General features: G+C 43.6%; 1 protein-coding gene across 1 annotated transcript; it reads right to left on the minus strand.

Moving 5' to 3' along the window:
• Positions 1 to 800: 800 nt before the first annotated feature.
• Dnajc25 (DnaJ heat shock protein family (Hsp40) member C25) lies at positions 801 to 20,079 on the minus strand. The gene is made up of 4 exons (XM_034502457.2): positions 19,654 to 20,079; positions 5,829 to 5,981; positions 2,849 to 3,319; positions 801 to 1,126 (listed from the first exon to the last, which is right to left on the minus strand). The coding sequence occupies exons 1-4, from the start codon at positions 19,978 to 19,980 to the stop codon at positions 1,004 to 1,006; spliced, it is 1,074 nt and encodes a 357-aa protein (XP_034358348.1). The 5' UTR covers positions 19,981 to 20,079; the 3' UTR covers positions 801 to 1,003.
• Between the last annotated feature and the right edge of the window lie 777 nt (positions 20,080 to 20,856).

The raw sequence follows: 20,856 nt of genomic DNA on the forward strand, positions 1-20,856 counted from the left end.
CCCACTCATTCTGCCGTTTACATTCACTTCCACAAGTATAAAGACACACTTATACCCTAGAGGGCAAGAGCAGCACAGCCATGCCTGACTTCTTTCTAGCTCAAGTGCACATAAAGTCCCTCATGTGCATTACAGTTTAACCACACAAGTAATGCAGGGAGGGAGAGAGGGAGGGAGGGGAAAGAGAGAAAAGAGAGGGAGGGAGGGATGGAGGAAGGGAAGCATCAAGTTGGTGGTATAAAAGACCTTTTCACAAGGTCCCCTCTGCAGAAATGTTTGAGAAAACAGTTAGTCCTATAATGAGACTGTAATTGAGAACATCCCACAAGGACATGATGTAACCCACTCTCCTGGAGAGTTTCTGATCGTATTAAGAGAAGAATCACTGGGCGGGAACTGCAGAGGTTCTAGAATACTCTCCTAGAGAATACGTGAATATGCTCAAACCTGTAAGGACTACAGTAAGGACAATATGGTACTGAATGATTCTCCTGGAGAAACTGTGTCCAGAAAGACACAATAATATGATCAAGTGCTGTTGCTATTATTCTGTCATTGTTTTGTAGAAATAGAGACCAGGAAAGGAGGGAAGTGTAGCGTTCTGAAAACGTAAGCAGACATTCTCAAAGACATTCTCAATGTAGCATTATGAAACATAAGCAAATGCTCTCAAAGAAGAAATGCTTCACACACAAGTTTTAAATGGTATCTAATAAATTTCATGTCAAATTTAACTAAACATATAAAAATTTTAAATGGCAACTAATAAGTCCCCATGTCAAATCTTTTTTTAAACAAAATCCACAAATAGATTATAAAAATTGAACCATCATAAATGTCTTGTGTATAAAGTTTTAAGGGAAAGTTGAAATTTCTACATTATTCTGTTTAATCATATACTTGTGAACGTTAGTTACTGCTGAGAGCAGCAGACACATTTCCCAAATATCTGCTATGCAAGTGACGTCACATTAGGGCTTGGCACAGCAGCACCTCAGCATCTTCAGTCATCCACAAAGGTGAGCCGCCCAGGCCCTTCATTCTTCATCCACCTGCGGTATCGTTTCCACCGAGGGTCATTTGCCAATTTTTTCTTTAATTCTTCCTCTTGTTCCTGCTTGTAGACCTATGAGCATACAGAACACTAAATGACTTCATGACACAGAGAGAAACACATACTGATTTTATGGAGTTTCTAGTTGACAAACAGAACTTTAGGTGAGCATGTTGATCTGCTTCCTAGAGACCAACTCAAACACTAAAGTACGTACGTGAATATCCAGAATGAGAAAAACAAAAGCTACAACTTCTCTGTTTTGTTTTTGTGATGGGGTCTTGCGATGTAGCCCAGGCTGGCCTAGACCCTGCAGTGTAGCTTTGAATTCACAATCCTCTGTCTCAGCCCTTCCAATGTCTAGGATCATACACAGGCAAATACCATCCTTGGACCTGGCTTGAATTAGTATTTTTCTCCCTAACCAAGGAACAAATTGGCCTTATATATACATTTGTCTCCAAATTTAATTTAACTCTACTTTTCAAAGATAATTATTATTTTTTTTCCTAAAATAACCAAAGAAGATTGTATAAATCACATGGTTAAGAACCAAGAATTTCTTTTTTTTTGGTTTTTCGAGATGGGGTTTCTCTGTGTAGCCCTGGCTGTCCTGGAACTTACTCTGTAGACCAGGCTAGCCTCAAACTCAGAAATCCACCCGCCTCTACCTCCCAAGTGCTGGGATTAAAGGCGTGTGCCACCACCGCCTGGCCTTATATATATATTTCTAATATTTCTGTAAGCTTTAGTCAACCTAAGCTAAATGAAGAACTTCTTAAAGCCAGTTTTATAGCTACATTAATTTTTAAAAATTGTTGCTTTCAAATATTGTAAGTAATGACCTATAAAACCTCATAATAATTCAGCCCAATACAAAGATCTGAAAAGACAAGGTTTACAGCAAAAATCTTCCAAAAGCTGTGGTTGTGTGTGTGCCTGTGTGTGTGTGTGTGTGTGGTGGTGGTGGTGGTGATCATGTGTGTGCTTATAAATATGGGTGTGTACACATGTGGAGCATGCAGATGTTGATGGACATGTCTTTTCTCCATCACTCCCAGCCTTTAAAACAGGGTCTCTCACTGAACCCAGAGCTCATGAATTTGGTTGGCTGGCCAGCCAATGAACACCTGGGATCTACCTGCCTTCACCAAATCTGCTTTTCACGTGGTTTCTGAGAGCCTGGGCTGAAGCAGTCATGGGTTGAGGCAGGGACCTGACCACAGAGCCTGCCCATTCCTTCAAATAGTTTTGAGAGCTAAATAATTGTACATTACCTCCCATTTTTTAGATAATTTATATACAGGAATATATTTACTTGCTAAACATCTGGCATCTCCTACTAATTTTGTTCTCAATAAAAATCTATCTTGAACATTATATACAAAATGAAGTTGACTACAAAAGACTGTAACATCTAATGTATCTTAAATTTCTGAAAAATCTTTGTGTGCTCAATGCTCACATTCTTATACTAGCCAGTCACTGTCTCCAGAGTGCAGGGCAGTGAGACCGCTGGAGCCTTCAGCCCTGTAGTAGATAGCTGAGCCCCTCTGAATAACTTCTGTAGCTGATAATAGGAAAAATGACACTTAATGATAAAACGTCCCAGGTTTACAGGCATTACAGTAACTTGATTTAAGTTAAATACCCATTGTCCCACTATAAAATAGAGCCACATTTTTAATAAAAGTAGGAGCTGCATTCATCTTTGAACTCTTGGACTTCTGAAGTGACTCCACAGAACTGCAGTGTGGCAGAGACCACATTCCCAGGGCAGCTGCTGGCACTCACCTCGTAATTCTCCTTTATCCAAAGCTCCCGCTTGAGAAACATCTCTTTCTGATGCTCCTCCAGGCTGTCAAACTGAGACTGGGACATCTTCATAGACTTACGGATGATGTAAAGTCTCTCTTCCTCCCCGTACTCTCTGCCTTTGATGTTAAAGTTATAAATCCACCGGCAATACCAGGCTATGTACGAGCACAGGTGAACGGGGGCGAGGATGACTTGAAACAAGAGGAGGTCCCGAACCTGCGGCTTCTGGTAGCCCCCCTTTATGTCAATCTTGCTCTTTATAATGTTCTTTATGATACTCTCCTCCTCGTCACGCATTTCTTCTTTGGACTTCTTGTTTTTCCCTTTTTCTTTGGCTTTTTTGAGCAGTCCCTGCTCCTTGGCGATTTCTGCGGCCTGGATGCGGTACTTGGGCACTGTGGCCAGGTAGCTGATTGCTTTATTGTAGCTATTCCACCAGCTGAAATACTAGAACATTAAGATAAATAACAATAAGTCACTTTATTAGCAAAATTCATGAAATGAAAGCAACAGCAGAAAGTCCTATGAATGCCCCCCAAGAAACCCAGCAACTAAAACTGAGGACCTCAGCCAGGCATGCTGACCCCTGCTCCAGCCCCACCATTGGCAGTGAGGACCTCAGCCAGGCGTGCTGACCCCTGCTCCAGCCCCAGCATTGGCAGGGGAGGCAAGGATCAGGAGTTGGGGACCAACCGGGGCCAAGTAAAAAGAATGGATCTCAGTCAGTGAACACAGTGACCCCAAAGATCTGCTTCATGAGTGAAACATCTCCCTTCCCTTTGCTTCCCAGAGTAAGATTAAACTGGACAGTAGCTAGTAAGCCATTTGTTCTAAAATTGGACAGGGTATGACCTCAGGCAACTTTATTCCTTTTTCTCTTTCTAAAGCATCTACAAGTCCGACAGGAATGCTTACCATATTCAGAAACAAAGCCTCAGGTATATCTGAATTCTACTCATTTGGCTCTCATACAGCACACACATGCTTCAGGTCCCACACTAGTAACCCCTGGGATCTACCAGAAATGGCAGAAAGAAGGGGAGGGCAATACTTTTACAAATGCTAGTAAGTTGAAATATACCACCTTGGTGTTTACTAAGAACTTTTCCTTATATAACTGAATGTTGTTTCTGGGAGTTAACCTAGAGAAGCATCTCCAGGGCCAGAGAGAAAGCTCAGAGGTTAAGAGCACATGGTCCCTTGCAGAGCGCCTCGGTTTGTTCTCCAGCTCACACAACCAGAGGGATAAAGTCTCGTGTACTGAGTGGAAGCAACACCTGTCAATAAAAAGCTGATGGCCTGTTAGCAAAAGGCAGGAAGTAGAAAGGAGTTCCAAGGAGACTGGAACTCTGGAGATAGAATCGGAAGATTCAACACCCAGAGTCAGAGAAACTGAAGAGAGGGAAGCAGCTGTGTGGCAGACACACAATAGTATAATCGGGGTAAGTGAGTTGGGAGCTAGTTAGGGAGCAAGCCTAGCATCAATAATTAATAATCTCCATGTCATTATTCGGGAACTAAGGCAGACCTGTAACTCCAGTTGCAGGAAATCTAACACCCTCTTCTGGCCTCCACAGACACTTGGCACACCGGTAGTTACACACACACACACACACACACACACACACACACACACACACACACACGCAGGCAAACAGATACACGTAAAATAAAAATAAAGCTTTTGCCGGGCGGTGGTGGTGCACGCCTTTAATCCCAGCACTTGGGAGGCAGAGGCAGGCAGATTTCTGAGTTTGAGGCCAGCCTGGTCTACAAAGTGAGTTCCAGGACAGCCAGGGCTACACAGAGAAACCCTGTCTTGAAAAACAACAACAACAGCAACAACAACAAAATAAATAAATAAAGCTTTTTTAAAATTAAAAGTGATTCTCAAACTCGCTGGTTTCTTCCTGGTGAGCTCTTCTCCAGATGAGCACAGGGTAAGCATGGGTAGGTTAAGAATACCAGGGAAGACATCACTCCAGGCTGAACTTAGACTCCTGTGGTAGTTTAAAACCACACAAAGAGTTCATGTATCTCTTTGAATCTGAGTAGCAGTTCCTCCTGGGGATGCAGAACTGTGTGTGGTATTTGGGAGACCTAACAAAGGCAAGCACTGCTGGCATCAGCCAATGGGAAGCCAGCCTTATTAGGCCATGGTAAAGGTGTTCTTAACTTTTCCCAAGTTTATGAGAACTCACTGAAAAGTCCTGTAAAAGTGCATGATATGGTCCGGCTGTTATGTGGTAGCCAAATACTCTTAGGAGGAGAAGAGAAAAAAATGCTTTTTGTTTTGTTTTGTTTTGCAGCTATGCAATGATATTTGAGGTTGTTTGAATGGAAATTGTCCCTGTAATGTCAAGTGTTCAGTGGCACTGTTTGGGAAGGTCTGAGGCAACTCTGGTGTGGAGCTTTGCCAGAGGAAGTACAAGCCTGGGGGCGGGCTTTGAGAGCTGACAGCCTCACTCCACTTTCCACATGAACTGTGGTGAATACTATCAGCTGGTTTCCTCCTGCTGCACCTGCTGCCATCCGTCCTCACTGAGGGCTCCCTCTGCAACTGTAAGCCACACTTTCTTCTCTAAGTCATTTTGTCCTGGTATTTAGCACAGCAATAGAAAAACAACTGGTAGACTAGTCATTACTAGTTCCTTAGACTCTCTGTTGACAAAGATTCCCCTGCTAGGGGACTGAGAGAGGATGTGCTCATGTATAATATATGTGTATGAAGATTCCCATCATGAAATATAGCACCATGCACAATGAATATGTACAATGAAAAAAAATCCTATTATTATTACTATTAGGCACTAGAATAAACGGGAATTTTCAAATGTAAAAAAATGAACCTCAACTGGAAAACAACTTACAAAGTATATTTATAATACAGATTTAATGGCACTGGGCAACAAAAGTATATTTATACACAGAACTATATATATTCATGAATACACACCTGAAACATTGAAATGGCACACACACTGACCAAAATCACCACCCTAACATCCACTTTTGGGGCTAGGCGCCTGCTGTAGTAGTGGTAGTAATGGCTATAGTATTCTTCTGGGTGATCCAGCATGTAGTCATAATCCTTCCGTGTTTCTTCATCCTGTAAAGTGAAGGAGATTCGATTTCATATGATATCTCATTAAGAGCCTCAGTCTGTAATCTGTTAACTTTGAATTTCATAATTATGAACGATATAAATAAAATCAAAAACCTTTCCAGTACTCTTAAAATGTATGCCAACCTTACGCTAGGTATAAAGCCAGAACAAAAGCAGTCCCCAACTTCTTTAGTATTGTTAGTATTCTTGGAAAACCCAACGCTTAGACAACAAATAGCCTTCAGCTAATGCTATAATACAAAGTTCCTGTAACCTAAGGGCATCTGACACTCATAAACCATAGAAAGAAAATATGGCTCATCTCCTATTTATACTCACAATCAGGTTCCAGCTTTGTCTAGAAAGTTTTCTGCACAAAGCAATGATTAAGATAGCAAAAAGCAGGTAAAGCCAGTTTGTGCTTAACCATCTCTAGGAACACTGAGACATCGCTGAGATATCACAAAGGTCAAAGTCTAAGTTTCTGACCTTTCTCTGAGTTTCATTCTTTCTTTGTAAAAAGAGATACTGCCTGTCCTAATCTTTCCCATGGCTGCTCTGATATCAGATGACACTGCACAGTCCCCTTGTAGATATATAGTACTTACTACTATAAAACAGTGACACAACCACCTCATTGATAAGGCAACCTATTTTTCTGATTCAGATAGATTCTGTCCAAGAATTCTGAAGTGTTTTAATGATGTCATGTACTTCATTTTGTTTGTTTGTTTATGATATGTGTGGGTTTGCATGTACACACCTGTGTGTGTGAATGCAGGCATGTGAGTGTCACAGCTCAGGTGGCCATCAGAGGACAGCACCCAATGGCAGTCCTTACTAGTCACCTTGTCTGCTGCTGTGTACACCAAGCTCGATGACCTGCATGCTTGCAGGGACTCTTCTGTCTCTCCCTTCCACCTCACTTCCCCCTAGTGGTGGAAACCCGGGTTAACAGATGCACCGTGCCACACCCTGTTTATGTGGGTCCTGGGCATCTTAACTCAGGTCCTCATGCTTACACATAGCAAGCACTTTCAACTCCCTCCCTCAGCATCTCCCCACCACAGCAAACACTTCTCAAAATCTCTTTTCTTTTCTTATGTAGTCAATAGCTAATAGATAAACACTTTATTGAACTACCTAGGAGCATATAACATCCAGTTTTATCTCAAAAGAAACCTAATTTTCAACTTGTCCTATTTTACAAAATGGTAAAGACTACGACCAAGTCAAAGTCTTCCTTTTCTATATGGTGTGCAATAGAAACCATTGCAAAATAATGATAATAACCTAAGAGGTGCCCTTCTAGTTTAAACTGTTTATCCATCAAGCAGTACCTCGCGCCTTGTCACTGTGGGCAGATGCCCAGGGTCTGTTTAGAGCTTCCCTCCTTTTAAGTCCTACATATCTTTAGCTCACCAGCATAGGAATGCTAGTACTGAGTGGTCACAGGTACCTTTAAACGCTGTCCGACACCATATGGAGGGCCAGGACAAGAACTGTCTGTTACAAATAAGCAAGAGCAGGCTCGGGTTGATGCTGTCTTCAAATCCATACATGTACGTTCTCTTGTCTCAAAGGGTTTTCTCATGGCAGTCTCTGCCATCAATGCACTAGTTCTTACCAAGCCAGCACCAGAGTCCAGAGCTTCTAAGCTGGGAGGGGTCCATGTCTACAAAGTCACACAGGCAGCTCTGAGCACTACAGCCCACATCTCGTGAGGTGTCTCAGTCACGTGATACTTTAAGATATCCTTTTAGAATCTCCCTCTTCTCCCACCATGTTTTGGTTCTGGTGGCTAATTTTATAGAAATGTCCTCAATAGGCCGGAAACTTGATTTTAACCCAAACTTCGAAGCTTGACAGATGCTTTCTGAACTGTATCCAAGCAAGAATCTTTGTGCTCTAACTATACTGCATGCGATTTTGAAACTAGATACCACATTGCAATCGGATTCTGGCCACCCTCTGCCAGTAGTCTCCAGAGGCCCCTGTCCAGCTGTTGGGTTGCACTCTTAGTTGAAGCATAGAGCAAGGTCTTTGAAACCTGGTATATGGACACCAATGTGTGGCTATTCATTCTTCTTTCTCCCCTTCTCTTAGTGAAGTTCACATTCCACAGGACACAGATGTCACTCCTGCTAAAGCATTACATCCAGACCTTCCCCAGGTCACCATCTTCTTAGGACTCCAGGTCCTGACTCCTGAGTGTGTGGTGGCCAAAGTTCCAGCAGCAACTCCATGCTCACCTAGTGTCCACCTCTCCTCAAAGAACCCATGCCGAGCTTCCTAAGGCCGGACACAACACAACACAACACAACACTAGAAAAGGTCACAGCCAAACCTAGCTTCTCTTAGAATGCTTTCCTTCTCTAGGGCACCATAACTGCATGTGCCTGTTCTGGTTTTTAGAGAGTAAAACGCTGGCCACCTCCATGCTGTGTCATTTATTCATTTCACTTAACTCTCACTATGAGACCTTTTTGTTCTTCTACAAAATGAAAATGATCTTTGAGCAAAAGCTTTCATGCAATTTAGAAAATATTGGAAGTTGGCAAAAAGTTCTCTCAATAGATAGAGGTAAAAATACTATTTTTCAGTAACCTACAAAGTTTAAGATGCATAGCTACCAAGAACAAGTAGGCAAAGACAGAACAAGAAGGCTTATCTTTCTTTTAGGGGACCATACTAGAGCACTAAGGTACATTATTAATGTAATAGTTCCCCATAAACCATCTCAGAAACGAGGTTCTTAGGTTTCTCATATGAATGTTTCCTCACGCTCAGATTTCCTTGGCATGCAACAAGGCTCCACCCTGGCCCCAACTCACCTACCCAGTTCTTACCACAGCAGACAGACAGCGGTTTTTTTTCTGGTTTTGGTGCGCTCTTCCAATGCCACGTGTTTTCTCATGTCTTTGAACATTTAACACTCTGTAATCAAAGCCTATTCCTTTTGTTAACCTTATGAGCTACTAAAGTCATGAATCCTGTGGCCTCAAACAGCCTTTTGTGGTGATGAAGACCAAACTCGGGCCCCTGAACATGCTAGGCAGGTGCTCTGGTGCTGAGCTACACCCCCTTACTCCGGAACACTCTATTACACCGAGTACCTAGTTATTATAGCACTTATCACATTGTAGTCATTAGGGGGTTCTTATCCTTCAATGAGAATTTCTCAGGAGGGAAGTGGTAGGGTGTTCATTAATCTCTATAGACTCAGGGCCTAGCTCAGTGCCTGGCAGTTAGTGTGTCATTTCAAAGCTGAGTGAGGTGTTTTAAGTTCTCTTCCTTCTACGTCTTTCTCCAGCCACACAGGTCTGCAGCTCACCAGCAAGGCTGGATGAGTGTTATATTACAAAAAGGGCAGCGTGACAGAAATGACTGCTTGACTTTACAGTTTATGAAAATATACTAATGTGGCTAAAACATGTTGAACAGTTTAATATCTTACCTTTCAATAAGGTAGTACTTTTTCTTTCAGCAATATTGTGGATCTTAAGGTCCCAGGGTCAGGAGATTCCAACTTCTTTCCAAAATCAAAACTTATACTTGTTTCTTCCTGTCCTGAGCCTCGACAAGCAGGGCAATACACTCCTTGTTTCTAATGTCTACAGAGGTAAGTGGTGCTTCTGCTGGTGTCCATCCATCCCCAATCCTCTTGGGCATATGCAGGAGGACTGGAATACAACCACCAATATCTAGATCAAAGGTGAGCAAAGGAAACCCACAAGCAAAGCAGCACCGAGCCTTCCTTCTCTCACGAAAATGACCTCCCCCACCCCAGAGCAAACCATTACGTCCTGGGCTTAAAATAAGGTACGCACTGCTTACTTTCAATAAACATGAATTGCAATGTAAGATACTGCAGACAGTTGTACATCAAAATGTTCTATTATACGGAATGGGGAAAGCATTTCCTGATGGTAAAGGCCAGGAATTAAAAATATATGTAAATGTAATTATATTTTGTTCATTCTTTAAAATACATATTAATCTTATTAATATGCATGTGTACGCGCACACACACATGCGCGAGCGCACACACACGCACACACACACACACACACACACACACACACACACACGAGGATGCTTCAAAAATCAAACTTGTTCCCTTACATTTTTTTCCAGGTCATTACATCCTGCTAAGGATTACAAAAATTAACTGCTATGAGTTTTATATTCTTTCTTGTTCCCTGTCCCCTAATCAGTCACAAGTAAACTCTCTTACCTGTCTTCTCATTCTGATGTCTCCACAGAGCCCACGATGAACTATGCATTAGTGACACATCCACTTTCCCTGGCTTCTCCTCCTCTCAACCATCTTGAACATATTCCAAATGTACCACAAACAACTACAATCCGAGCAGCTCAAACACAAGTCTGTTCTGTCTCAGCTAACAGTATAGGTGTCTGTACTCCACCTAAGCTGTCATCTGCCTACTCAGCAGGGCAGACACAAGGGATCAGCAACACCAGCAAGATACAGCCTTAGCCTCAAGAATCCCCCTTTTTAGAAGAATCTAGCAAACAAAAAGCACATTTTCATGCACTACCAAGCAACGAACTGAGGAACTCTGCTCAGGTCCACAGGCAATGAGGTTCACAGAAGAGATGAAGTGAGGTAAGAACTGGGTCTTTAAAAGTGGATAAGAGGTGTTGGAATGTGCTGCAAGATCAGAACCAAGAGCTAAGGCACCAAGGCTCTGAACAGCACAGCCTAAGCAATGGGGATATTTAGGAAGCAGTAGCAAAGAACCAGAAAGTAAGACTAGAGTTAGTTATTGTCTCTGATGCTCAGACGTGAAATGCTTCAAAATATGGGAACAACTGCATGAAGTATAATTGTTTATTTTCAAGACATTTCTGTTGCATCATTCAGGAAAAAATGCAAAAAAAGAAAAGGAAAAAAGATCAATACAGAATAGCTTTTAGTGATTAAATAGAACACGGAGGACTTGTAATTAAAAGGATACAACAATCAAAGGAGGCCAGTAGAGTAGCACACACTTTGATCCCAGCACTCAGGAGACAGAGGCAGGTGAATCTCTGTAAGCTCAAGGCCAGCCTGGACTACACAGTGAGTTCTAGGATAGCCAGAGCTGTGTAGAGAGAACCTGTCTCCAAACAAACAAACAAACAAACAAACAAAAACCCAAAAAACAAAAAACAAAAAAAACTCCCCAAAAAACAAAAAAACCCAACCAAAACAAACAAAATCTAAGGAGATACTGAACATGATATTGAAGCTTCTAATCATACAAGTCTGGAGAGTAGGGGAACTGGGAAGGAAAACACTGACTGGTAAACCTGTACTCTCGGGAGCCTCCAGGGCTTGCTTATTTACTACTTTGGAGAGATGTGCTTTGTCTCTGAATAACCTCCTTTAAATGTCAAGGCAGAAGTAACTTGTAAAACCTGGTAATGATGCTAATAATTTGTGTTCTCAGTAAGGAAAACTATCTAGTGAGAGGCAACTGATCACTCACTACCTTACCGGCACATCAGCAATCCCTATCAGACTTAAAATGCGCCACAACTTTTCTCTTCTGAATTATGTCAGTATCTCATAGGTTTTGTTATCAATTAGTTAGACCACAGTCTCTGACTTACACTTTTGTACCTGTATGAAAAGCAGCATTCTCTTTTAAAGTTTAGTCTTTAACAAAGATAGCAAAACTACTTAATGCTACAGATAAGAGGCTGTTGAAAAACCAAGCTGGCAAAACAGGTAGGGGTCAGAGCCAATGCTTAAAAGTCAAGTCAGTGATGTAGTTAAGTTGAAGGAGCTCGAAGGGCCTGGAGAGATGGGCTCAGCGAGCACAGCATGTGCTGTAAAGCATGAGGACCACAACCATGAAAGGTGTGGGTGTGCATGCAGGGCCTCTGTTGTCCTGATGCTCAGGACGTGGAGACAAGGGAGGGAAGCTCCAGCAAGCTGGCTAGACTAGTTTAAATCAACTTGCTTCAGGTTCAGGAAGAGACCTTGTCTCAGTAAATAAGGTAGATAGTGTACCAGGCAGTGGTGGCACACTCCTTTAATCCCGACACTCAAGAAGCAGGAAGCAAAAGAGGCAGATCTCTGTGAGTTCAAGACCAGCCTGGTCTACAGAACAAGTTCCAGGACAGCCAGGGTCATACAGAGACCCTGCCTTGAAAAACAAACAAAAAATGCAAGGTGATTAAGGAAAGAACCTAACATTAATGTCAACCCTTGGCTTCCACATCACTCAGACACGCGTGCACAAGCACCGCACCTGTGCATCCACAGGTTACTACTCATGCATCTGTTCACATGCACGCACCCCAAAACCCAAAGGACTTAGAAATAGAAAAGAATACACAAAGACAGAAGCCTAAGAAAAGTAAAGCTCACAGCATACAGATGAAAAGACCAGGAAGGTTCAGGGTGCAGTTCCACAGTACAGTCCTTGCCTAGAACGCCCACAGCCTTCAGTTTAATCTCCAGCACCAAAAAACAATTAATAATGAAAACAACAAATTGGATAAAACTAAGTAATGATTGAAAAAAAAAAAAAGAAAGAAAAGGCTAGACAGAGCAGAGGAACAGCAGCGTCTGTAATCCCAGCAACTCTCAATACTGAGACAGGATGATTACAGATGTAAAGCCAGCCGCAGGTATTTTTGCAAGACTCTTTAAAAAGGAGACTGAGGTGGAATAGATTTATTGAGCATTGCAAGAAATTAGGAGCTTAGGACTGAGCCAGCCTCTGCTGCAAATATACTTTCTAATTTTATTAACACAAAGAGATATGGAATGATGCTCAACTCACAAGCCAAGAATCAGAAGATTAGAGCTGTGTGCGGCAGTTGGACTGTTAATCCAGTGCTTTGATCCCACAGTGCGCTATGCTGCTGGCTCCAGGCTGCTAAGTCAGTCACAGCTCATGAGAGCTGCTTCCATCAGAAATGACCTGGTCACAAAGCAAAGCCTGCCTACTACGTCTGCAGATGTGTAGTCCCTCGTACATCTTAGCACTTTCCTTGAGCTGTTCTCTGAAGTAAATGTAAGACTGTGTTATTTTTCCACTTAAAACCTGCTGTAACTACTCAAAATACCAAGTTCAAACTTTTGGATGAAGCTGAGGGCACAGCTCAACTGGCAGTGCTTGCCTAGAATGCTCAAAACACGGGGTTTGGTCCCTACCACTGCACAAAAACCAGGCTGGGGCCTGAGGAGCTGGCTCTCAGCCAGTAAAGGGCAAACCACAAACACTATACACACAACAAGAACAACAACAACAATAACAGATCTAAGAAGAAACAGACACAGTAGTGTGGCACTATAGTACCAGTGCTTCTGAAGCAGAAGCAAGAGGCTCAGAAAGAAGTTCAAGAAGTTCAAGAAGTTCAAGGTCATCCATCCTCTTCAGCTTCATAATGACTATCTCAAAATGGGGAGTAGTTTCCCTCCCATGTATTCTACAGGTCTAGAATATAGAATCAAGAAATAGATCTAGGAAAAGAAGTTTACAAAAAACTCAGTAAAGGTCTTTGCACTCTTCTTTCTCTCCCAGAGCTTCCTCATGATAAATGTGCATGAGCTGTGTTGAAATGCCAACTAGGCGCTAGGAGCAGAGATCTGTGGGGATACTTGCCTGGTACACATGAGGTCCTGGATTCAGCCTGGGCAGCTGGGGTTAGTTTGTCAAGTAGTCAGTTCTTGACTAGAATTATATCATGTTAGGAATTTGGGGTTGATCAAATGCTTTGATTAGTGGCTGACAACATCACACTCGGATAACCACAGCATCAGAATTAAGCATATGGTATACAGATCAGCCTCAGAGTCGGCAATAATGACCAGAGTTAAGGGATCAGTAAGAGACGTTCTGTTGTAGTTTCAGAACTGAAAATAAATGTAGTGCAAATGCTATCACATGTCTGCCAACCCTTAGGAAGTCACCAACCACACCACACTTTGCGACTAACCACAGGCAGGGCCTCACAGCCCTTACAAGTGGTGCAGGTACTCAGGCTCCATCAAAGCAGACACAGGAAGTTAAAACCATCTTCAGTCTATGATCTATAGCAGTGGTTCTCAACTGTGGGTCTTCACCCTGCTGGGTCACATATCAGACATCCTGCATATCAGATATTTACATTACACCTCATAACAGTAGAAAATTACAGTTATGAAGTAGCAAAGAAGTAATTTTATGGTTGTAGTCACCACATAATGAAGAACTGTATTAAGGAGCTGGAGCTCAGGAAGGCTGAGAACCACTGCTCTACAAGGGTGACTTAATATGGCTGTTTATCACCATCATAGCTATAGTAGATATTTACATATTTTCATGATAGTCATGCTTTAGTATGAATGGACAGAGGGGATTTTGAGTCTGGGGTCACAGTAAATACTTAAATCCTGAGATGCTCAATCCCTTACATAAAACAACACATTTATATATCTCCTATATCCTCATTTAACAATATCTAATACAGTGGAAATGTTAAGCAATAATTGTCACAGTATATGGTCTAGAAAACAAAGAAAAAGCATGTACATGTGCAGTACAAACACTTATTTTGAGGCAGGGCCTCAGGTAGCACAGGCTAGCCTGAAAGTTCTTATGTAATCAAGGATGGCCTTGAACTGCTGACCTTCCTGTCTCTTAACTTCCCAGGTGTGTGCTACCACACCAAGTTTTTACTGTGCTAGAGATCAAACCCACGGGCCTCATGCATGCTTTCGGGCTGTCTACCAACGGAACTATATCTCAAACCCCAGACATTTCTCCACCCCTCCAGATATTTTGCATCTAAGTTTGGTTGAATCCCTGAATGAAGAACCCATGGGCACAAACAGCTAATTATACTAACTTCTATGAATCACTGATTAAAATCTTCATGACAGTAAAGATTTGGAATGTTAAAAAGTGCAGTCAACTTTTTCTCCCTAAAACAGTCTCTGAGGGGGAAAAGTATCTCACTCCCAGAACCCTGAACACTTGATTCTGCACTTCTGCTACTCAAGTTTTCCTTCTGTCAGGAATGTCCTCCACTGTCAACCATGGTGACTTTTGGATTCAGCTAACAAAGTATGCCTATTTGTCTCTAATCCCCCAAGAATAATTGCTTCCTTCTCATACTGACATATGAACTGTAGTATATACCTTACGTAAAGTATGACCACACAATAAGTATCTGCCTCCCTATTCTTAATAAAAGATTAAAGTCAAGCTGACCCTGGGACCTCAAACTTGTAATCTCAGCTATTTGGAAGACTAAGAAAGATTGATTATAAGGTTAAAGATCTGTCTGCTATGCAGTGAGTTCAAGGCCTGAGTAACTTAGATGAATGTTGCATCAAAATTAATTTTTTTGTTGTTGTTTTTGTTTTTCAAGACAGGGTTTCTCTGTGTAGCCCTGGCTGTCCTGGAACTCATTCTGTAGACCAGGCTGGCCTCAAACTCAGAAATCCACCTGCCTCTGCCTCCCAAGTGCTGGGATTAAAGATGTGCACTACCACTGCCCAGCAATTAATTTCTTTTTAAAAATTAAAAAACAGAGATGGGTATGTGTCATGGAAACCCAGCTCTTGGGAGGCCAAGGCGTAAGGATAAGGAGTTCAAGGTTACCCTCAGCAACGAAGAGCTTCAGACCACCCTGCCTAGGCTACATAAAACCCTGACTTCAAACCAGGCCAAGCCAAGCCTAAACAAACAAACAAACAAACAAACAGTCTAGACCAGCATAGTGGCACAGCCTTTAATCAGGAGGCAGAGTCAGTAGAATCTCTGTGAGTTCAAGGCCAATCTGGTCTGAATAAAGTTCCAGGATAGTCAGGGTAACATAGTGAGACCTTATCTCAAAAAAAGAAAAGAAAAAAGTTCTGGGTATATAGCTCATATACAAAATTCAATTCTTGGTTTGAAAACAAAACAAAAAACCAAGGAGAGAGAGCTGTACCTTCCTTTGCCTCCTCATGTCCTCCCTAGCACCTTGTGTCAGCTCAGGAAAGGATGGGGCTAGAAAGCTGAGTCAGAACCCAGCAGTAAGTTATAGCACAGGGCAGGGAGCACAAAATCCTCCTTTTGCCAAATCCTAAGTGCTAGGAGTTCTGCCATCTCAGTCACTGGTAAAAAGAAATACAAGCATTGTTCTTGTGAGACCTCGATTCCAAGACAGAACTAATCTCTTTACACGACTCTAACTTTTAATCAGATAACCTTTACACCAGAACATTCCTGTGACCTCTTCTATGTTCCTGTCACGTTGTGAAATGTTGTCCAGGTCTTTTTCCATCTCTTACCAATTGTTCTAACTGAATCTTTTCTGGCTGTTCCTGCATCTGCTAGTTCCTGTTTTTTATCCAATTGTTTTACCTACATTCACAGTTATTTTTGCTCTCATTTCAATGCCCTAAAAACATTAGAAGTGGAAAGCACAGGTTCCCTTTAATGCAGAATGCTTCACTCACAGCTGTCTGGACGTATCATTTGTACCATTCTAAAATCACAGTTTGAGTGAAACATCAAAGTAGGCAGCACATAACAGTGTCAAAATGGCAGAAGCAGTTCCAATTTCCATCCTATTTGAACGTCTCCAAACGAGAGTCTAACTCATATTCACTATCTGATGTGCCAGGCATTGTGCTAGGTCCTGTGGATACACGTGACAAACGGCACGTTTAGTGCAAGAGAAGGGCTCCTGAAACTTACACTCAGTGTGATAAGTGCTATACCCTCAGCTGGACCCGTGGCTGGCCTAGAGTGTTCCACCTCAGGAGACTCAGTGCTGACTGAGCCAGTGAGTCAGTCCACAGACTTCCAAAGTCTAGGATTTCTCTCAATCCCCAGTAGCCCAGAAAGTATAACACATTGCTCTAGCTTAACTCATGTGGCACTATGTGATATCACAACTGTCTCGAGTCATGTCGTAAACGACTTGCTAACAGGAACCAAACATAACCGTGCATAAGCATCTGCACACGGCCTTTGCCCTCCACCACCCACCCCTTCTCTGGGTTTCCCCCAATCTCTTCATGCACAGGTGAAATCATTTGTTGCTAAATTAGTAATGACCAAGTGTCTTACCTTCTTGTCTCATTAATTGTATTTAAATCTTATTGTACTTATTTTTAATACAAAATCAGTAGGAAAAAAAAAACAAAGCCCACCTTGCTCTCAAAAGGGGCATTTATATGAGCAAACAAGCCCATAATCACAAATCCATTGACATCTTAACACAAATGCAGTTGCTCAACATTTAGGGACAGGCTTCTGTGTGCCATTTCTTATCCTAGAGCCTAGAGCCACTGGAACTCAAATTCCCCTACCAGATGACCTGAGCAGTTCTTAGCAAAGTCCATCTAGATTTCTTATCCCCCACACACCCCTGTTCCATACTAAGGATATAATACAAACAAAACGGTGATTACATCTGTATGGCCTCAGTGGGATAACAAGAAGATAAGCAGGTCCTCCAGACTGGACAACATCTTGATGAAGCCTCTGCATTACTCAGAAGTGGTATTCTCAAACAAGTTTCTCAGTTCTCCATTATGACAGAAACACACATCAGGCAACCTGTTTGTCTTCGACACCAGGTTTTTAAAGTTCCTTTGCAGGTGAAGGCAGTATAGTGAGCAGAGGAGATCCCACCAGTGCTCCCTGGAGAAGCTGAAGCCATGTTCAGCTCTAAATTCTAAATAGGGATCTTCAGAGTTCTGCTGTGTCTCGCTGGCCGTGCAGCTTGGGAACGGGACCTAGGAAAGCTCCCCAGGGCCTTTCTCCACCAGTGCCAGTCGTTTCTGGTTCCCTGCCAGGAGCTGTTTACCTTGTCAGAGTCAGTAAAATGTTACTTTCTTTAGATACTTTAGGGTTGCCTTGTTGTCGGGTTTTTTGAGGGTGGTGGTGGTGGTATTTATTTATTTGGTTTCTTTGGAGACAGGGTTTCTCTGTGTAGCCCAACTATCCAGGAACTTGCTTTGTAGACCAGGCTGGCCTCAAACTCAGAGATCCACCTGTCTCTGCCTCCCAAGTGCTGGGGGATAAAGATGTGCGCCACCAGGCCAGACAACACACTAGCTTTATACCTGCCTAGAGACCCCTTGTTCTTAAGTGGACACATTGTTTTACCTTGCTTTTTATTTGCTGATAAATGAGTTCTAAACTTCAGGGTAGAAGCCTTTAGAAGCAACCACCCAGTAAAACCAGATGAGGCCTTGGAAACAGTATCTCCTAGAAAATGGCAAAACTGTTTTGAGTCCTAGGAGTTCTTCCATTGAGAATGTCATCTGCTGTCACCACACTTTAGTCCTGGCACTTGTTCTCAAAGTTCTTAAGAACAGGCTCACCATTTCCCACTCTAAACGTACCTACCCCTCTCCTGCTCCACAAAACCTAGGCGAAGGCAACAGTTGGCAGCACTTCTGGTCCTCTCTGTCCAGGAAGCTCTCTCAGCAGAGCCCCTAGTGCACCACGAGGCCTTTGGACGGTCAGCAGCATAGACCCACACATTCCTCAGCAAACAGCTTGGGGTTCATGTGCTGGGCTATTGTGGGGGGAGCAAGTTCTTTCTGGTTTTCTGAAGCCTGTTCTCTCAGTCACTCTTCTTCTAATAACGGGGACTAAGCCCTCTAATGTCAGCCCCTTTCTGACCAATCATCTATACCTCAGCGGTGTGCCAATAAAACTGTAATCTCACTGGCTGGTGAGAATTTAGTAAGTGAAGCTCTTAATAGCTCCAAATGCCAAACTGCTCTAAGCCTGAAAGAAAAGGAAGTTGACTCAGAATTTTAAACTCTGTAAAGCTAATCTGGACGACTAATCCACCGTTAACGATAATAGTCATCCAAAGTAGTCATTACAAGCAGGCTGGAAAACAAAACAAACCTACCAAAGAAACACAGCTAGGATGGAAACACGGCTATGATTGTTGCTGCAGTCTCCCGATGGGACTCTTGAAACAGAAATACCGTCATCAGACATGAAACAGGTGATCTCTTGCATGTACTGCAGGAATCAAAGAAAAGGGTGCCAGGCTAAATCCCCCTACATCCACAGCACGCAATAAAACCTTTGACAGATCACTACACACATCCAAAAATTTTTTTTTCCTACTAGTAATTCTCAATCTTCTGCCCTAAGCCATTAAATGGACATAAGAGACAACTATCCAAGGTCACTTGGTGGTGGTGGGGTGTCAGAGCTAAAAGTCACAGTCTAGTCTTCCGACTGAAAGTTCACTGTTTTTTTGTGTGTTTTTCTAGTTCTTTAGACCTAAGCTAAATGTCATCATTGACATCATCCAGGGGCCAAACTTCTGCCCTATCAAGTTGGTTAATACTCAGTATTTCAGATCTTTCTGTCCTTTGTCCTATCCCAGATCCTAGCACCGACATCACCCTGTTTCCCGAGCATGCACCTCAAATTATCAGAATGCTTTTTACACCAAAAATAAAATAAGTGCAAAGCTTTGCATAACAACTGTCCAAAAACAGAACTGGCTGTCCTCCAAAACTGTCCTCGAGGAGGTGGCCATGCTGGCTAATGGGCCGAGGTGGCTCTTTCTCACGGCCACGTGGGAAACCTGTACCTTCTACAGGTCCGGGCGGCGGCAGTGTGCCAGGATCGTAGAGGACCTGATCACCCGGCTGGGAGACACAAATCCCCGGCCACCCATCTGCGCCCGCAAGCCTCACCTTGAGCGTCTCGTAGGCGGTCGCCACTAACAGGAAAGCTTCGGCGCTCGGCGGCGCTCCCCCGGAGCCGTCCCCGGGCTCGGGCCGGTAGCGATCGGGGTGGTAGCGCCGGGCCAGCTGGCGGTAGGCCCGCGCGATCTCCGCCTTGCTGGCCGAGCGGCTCACGCCCAGCACCTCGTAGCAGTCGCGGGTGCCGCAGTACAGCCCTTCCACCAGGGCCTCGGCGGGCCGCGCCAGCAGCGGGGCCAGCAGTAGCGGCGCCAGCAGCAGCCATGGGCGCTGGCCGGCAGTCCCGTGTACCCCGCGCGAAGCGAGCCGCGCCGCCATCCCGCCACGCTCGCAGCTCTGCCAGCACAGCCGCCGCAGCAGCTCTCCTCGGCGCCGGGCTCGGCCCCGCTGCCAGGTCCACGTCAGCAGGCCGCGCCTGTGCGCAGGCGCAGGAGGCGGGGCGCCGCAGCCACTTCCGTCCCCGCGCGTTGCTAGGGGAGAAGGACGCCTTAGCCTCGGGCGGCTTCCTGTGTGTTGCGGAGCCTTGGTAGCTCAGTAGTCCATTCTGAGGCAGCGGTAGGTGTCTGTCCCTCAGAGGCGCTCCTAGGCACAGTCCACACGCAGGAATAGCCACACGCCACCTTCTCGACCTCGCGACTTCATCCACTGCCGTAGGAACTCTAGGTTCTGGCGTCCAGGCCTGGACACCGTCCTCCCTCTAACTCAAACTGAAGATGAACTTAGACAATTGAACGGCGTCTCTCCCAGGAACCTTGAAAGTCCGTGGCCTTTTAGTTAGTTCCCTATTTCTCTGCTTATTTATATATTAGAGCAAACAAGTATTTGCCTGGAGGATGTTTAGTAGTATCCCCGTACTGTCCACAAAAGTATCTGTAACATCATTCTCCCTAATTGTGACAATCAAAATACAGCCTAAGATCTTGCAAATGCCTCCAGGGAGATGAGGTAGGGTGGGGAGAGGAGATGCTCCACTAAGTTTGAAATTCAGATAAACAACAGTTTCTAAATGTGTAATTTATATGTTGCTGTGACCAAATACCTGCAAGCAGCAACATAAAAGAGAAAGGGTTTATTTAGGCTTAGTTCTAGGGAATATGGCCCTCACAGTCTGCAAGGCTTGGCAACAAAGTAGCTAGTTACACGTTATCTGCAATCAGAATAAAGAAATGAAAAAGATGCCCAGTTTTCTCCTTT

This window comes from Arvicanthis niloticus, chromosome 5 (genome assembly GCF_011762505.2).
Source record: "Arvicanthis niloticus isolate mArvNil1 chromosome 5, mArvNil1.pat.X, whole genome shotgun sequence".
Classification (NCBI taxonomy): Eukaryota; Metazoa; Chordata; class Mammalia; order Rodentia; family Muridae; genus Arvicanthis; species Arvicanthis niloticus.

What these genes read in the sequence shown, in the direction of transcription:
- Dnajc25 (XM_034502457.2), bottom strand. Translation starts at nt 19,980, where the DNA reads ATGGCGGCGCGGCTCGCTTCGCGCGGGGTACACGGGACTGCCGGCCAG. An exon ending in GTGCCATTTCAATGTTTCAG is followed by an intron (nt 3,320 to 5,828) that starts GTGTGTATTCAT and finishes TTAATGTTCTAG; the next exon opens with TATTTCAGCTGGTGGAATAG. An exon ending in GGATAAAGGAGAATTACGAG is followed by an intron (nt 1,127 to 2,848) that starts GTGAGTGCCAGC and finishes GTATGCTCATAG; the next exon opens with GTCTACAAGCAGGAACAAGA.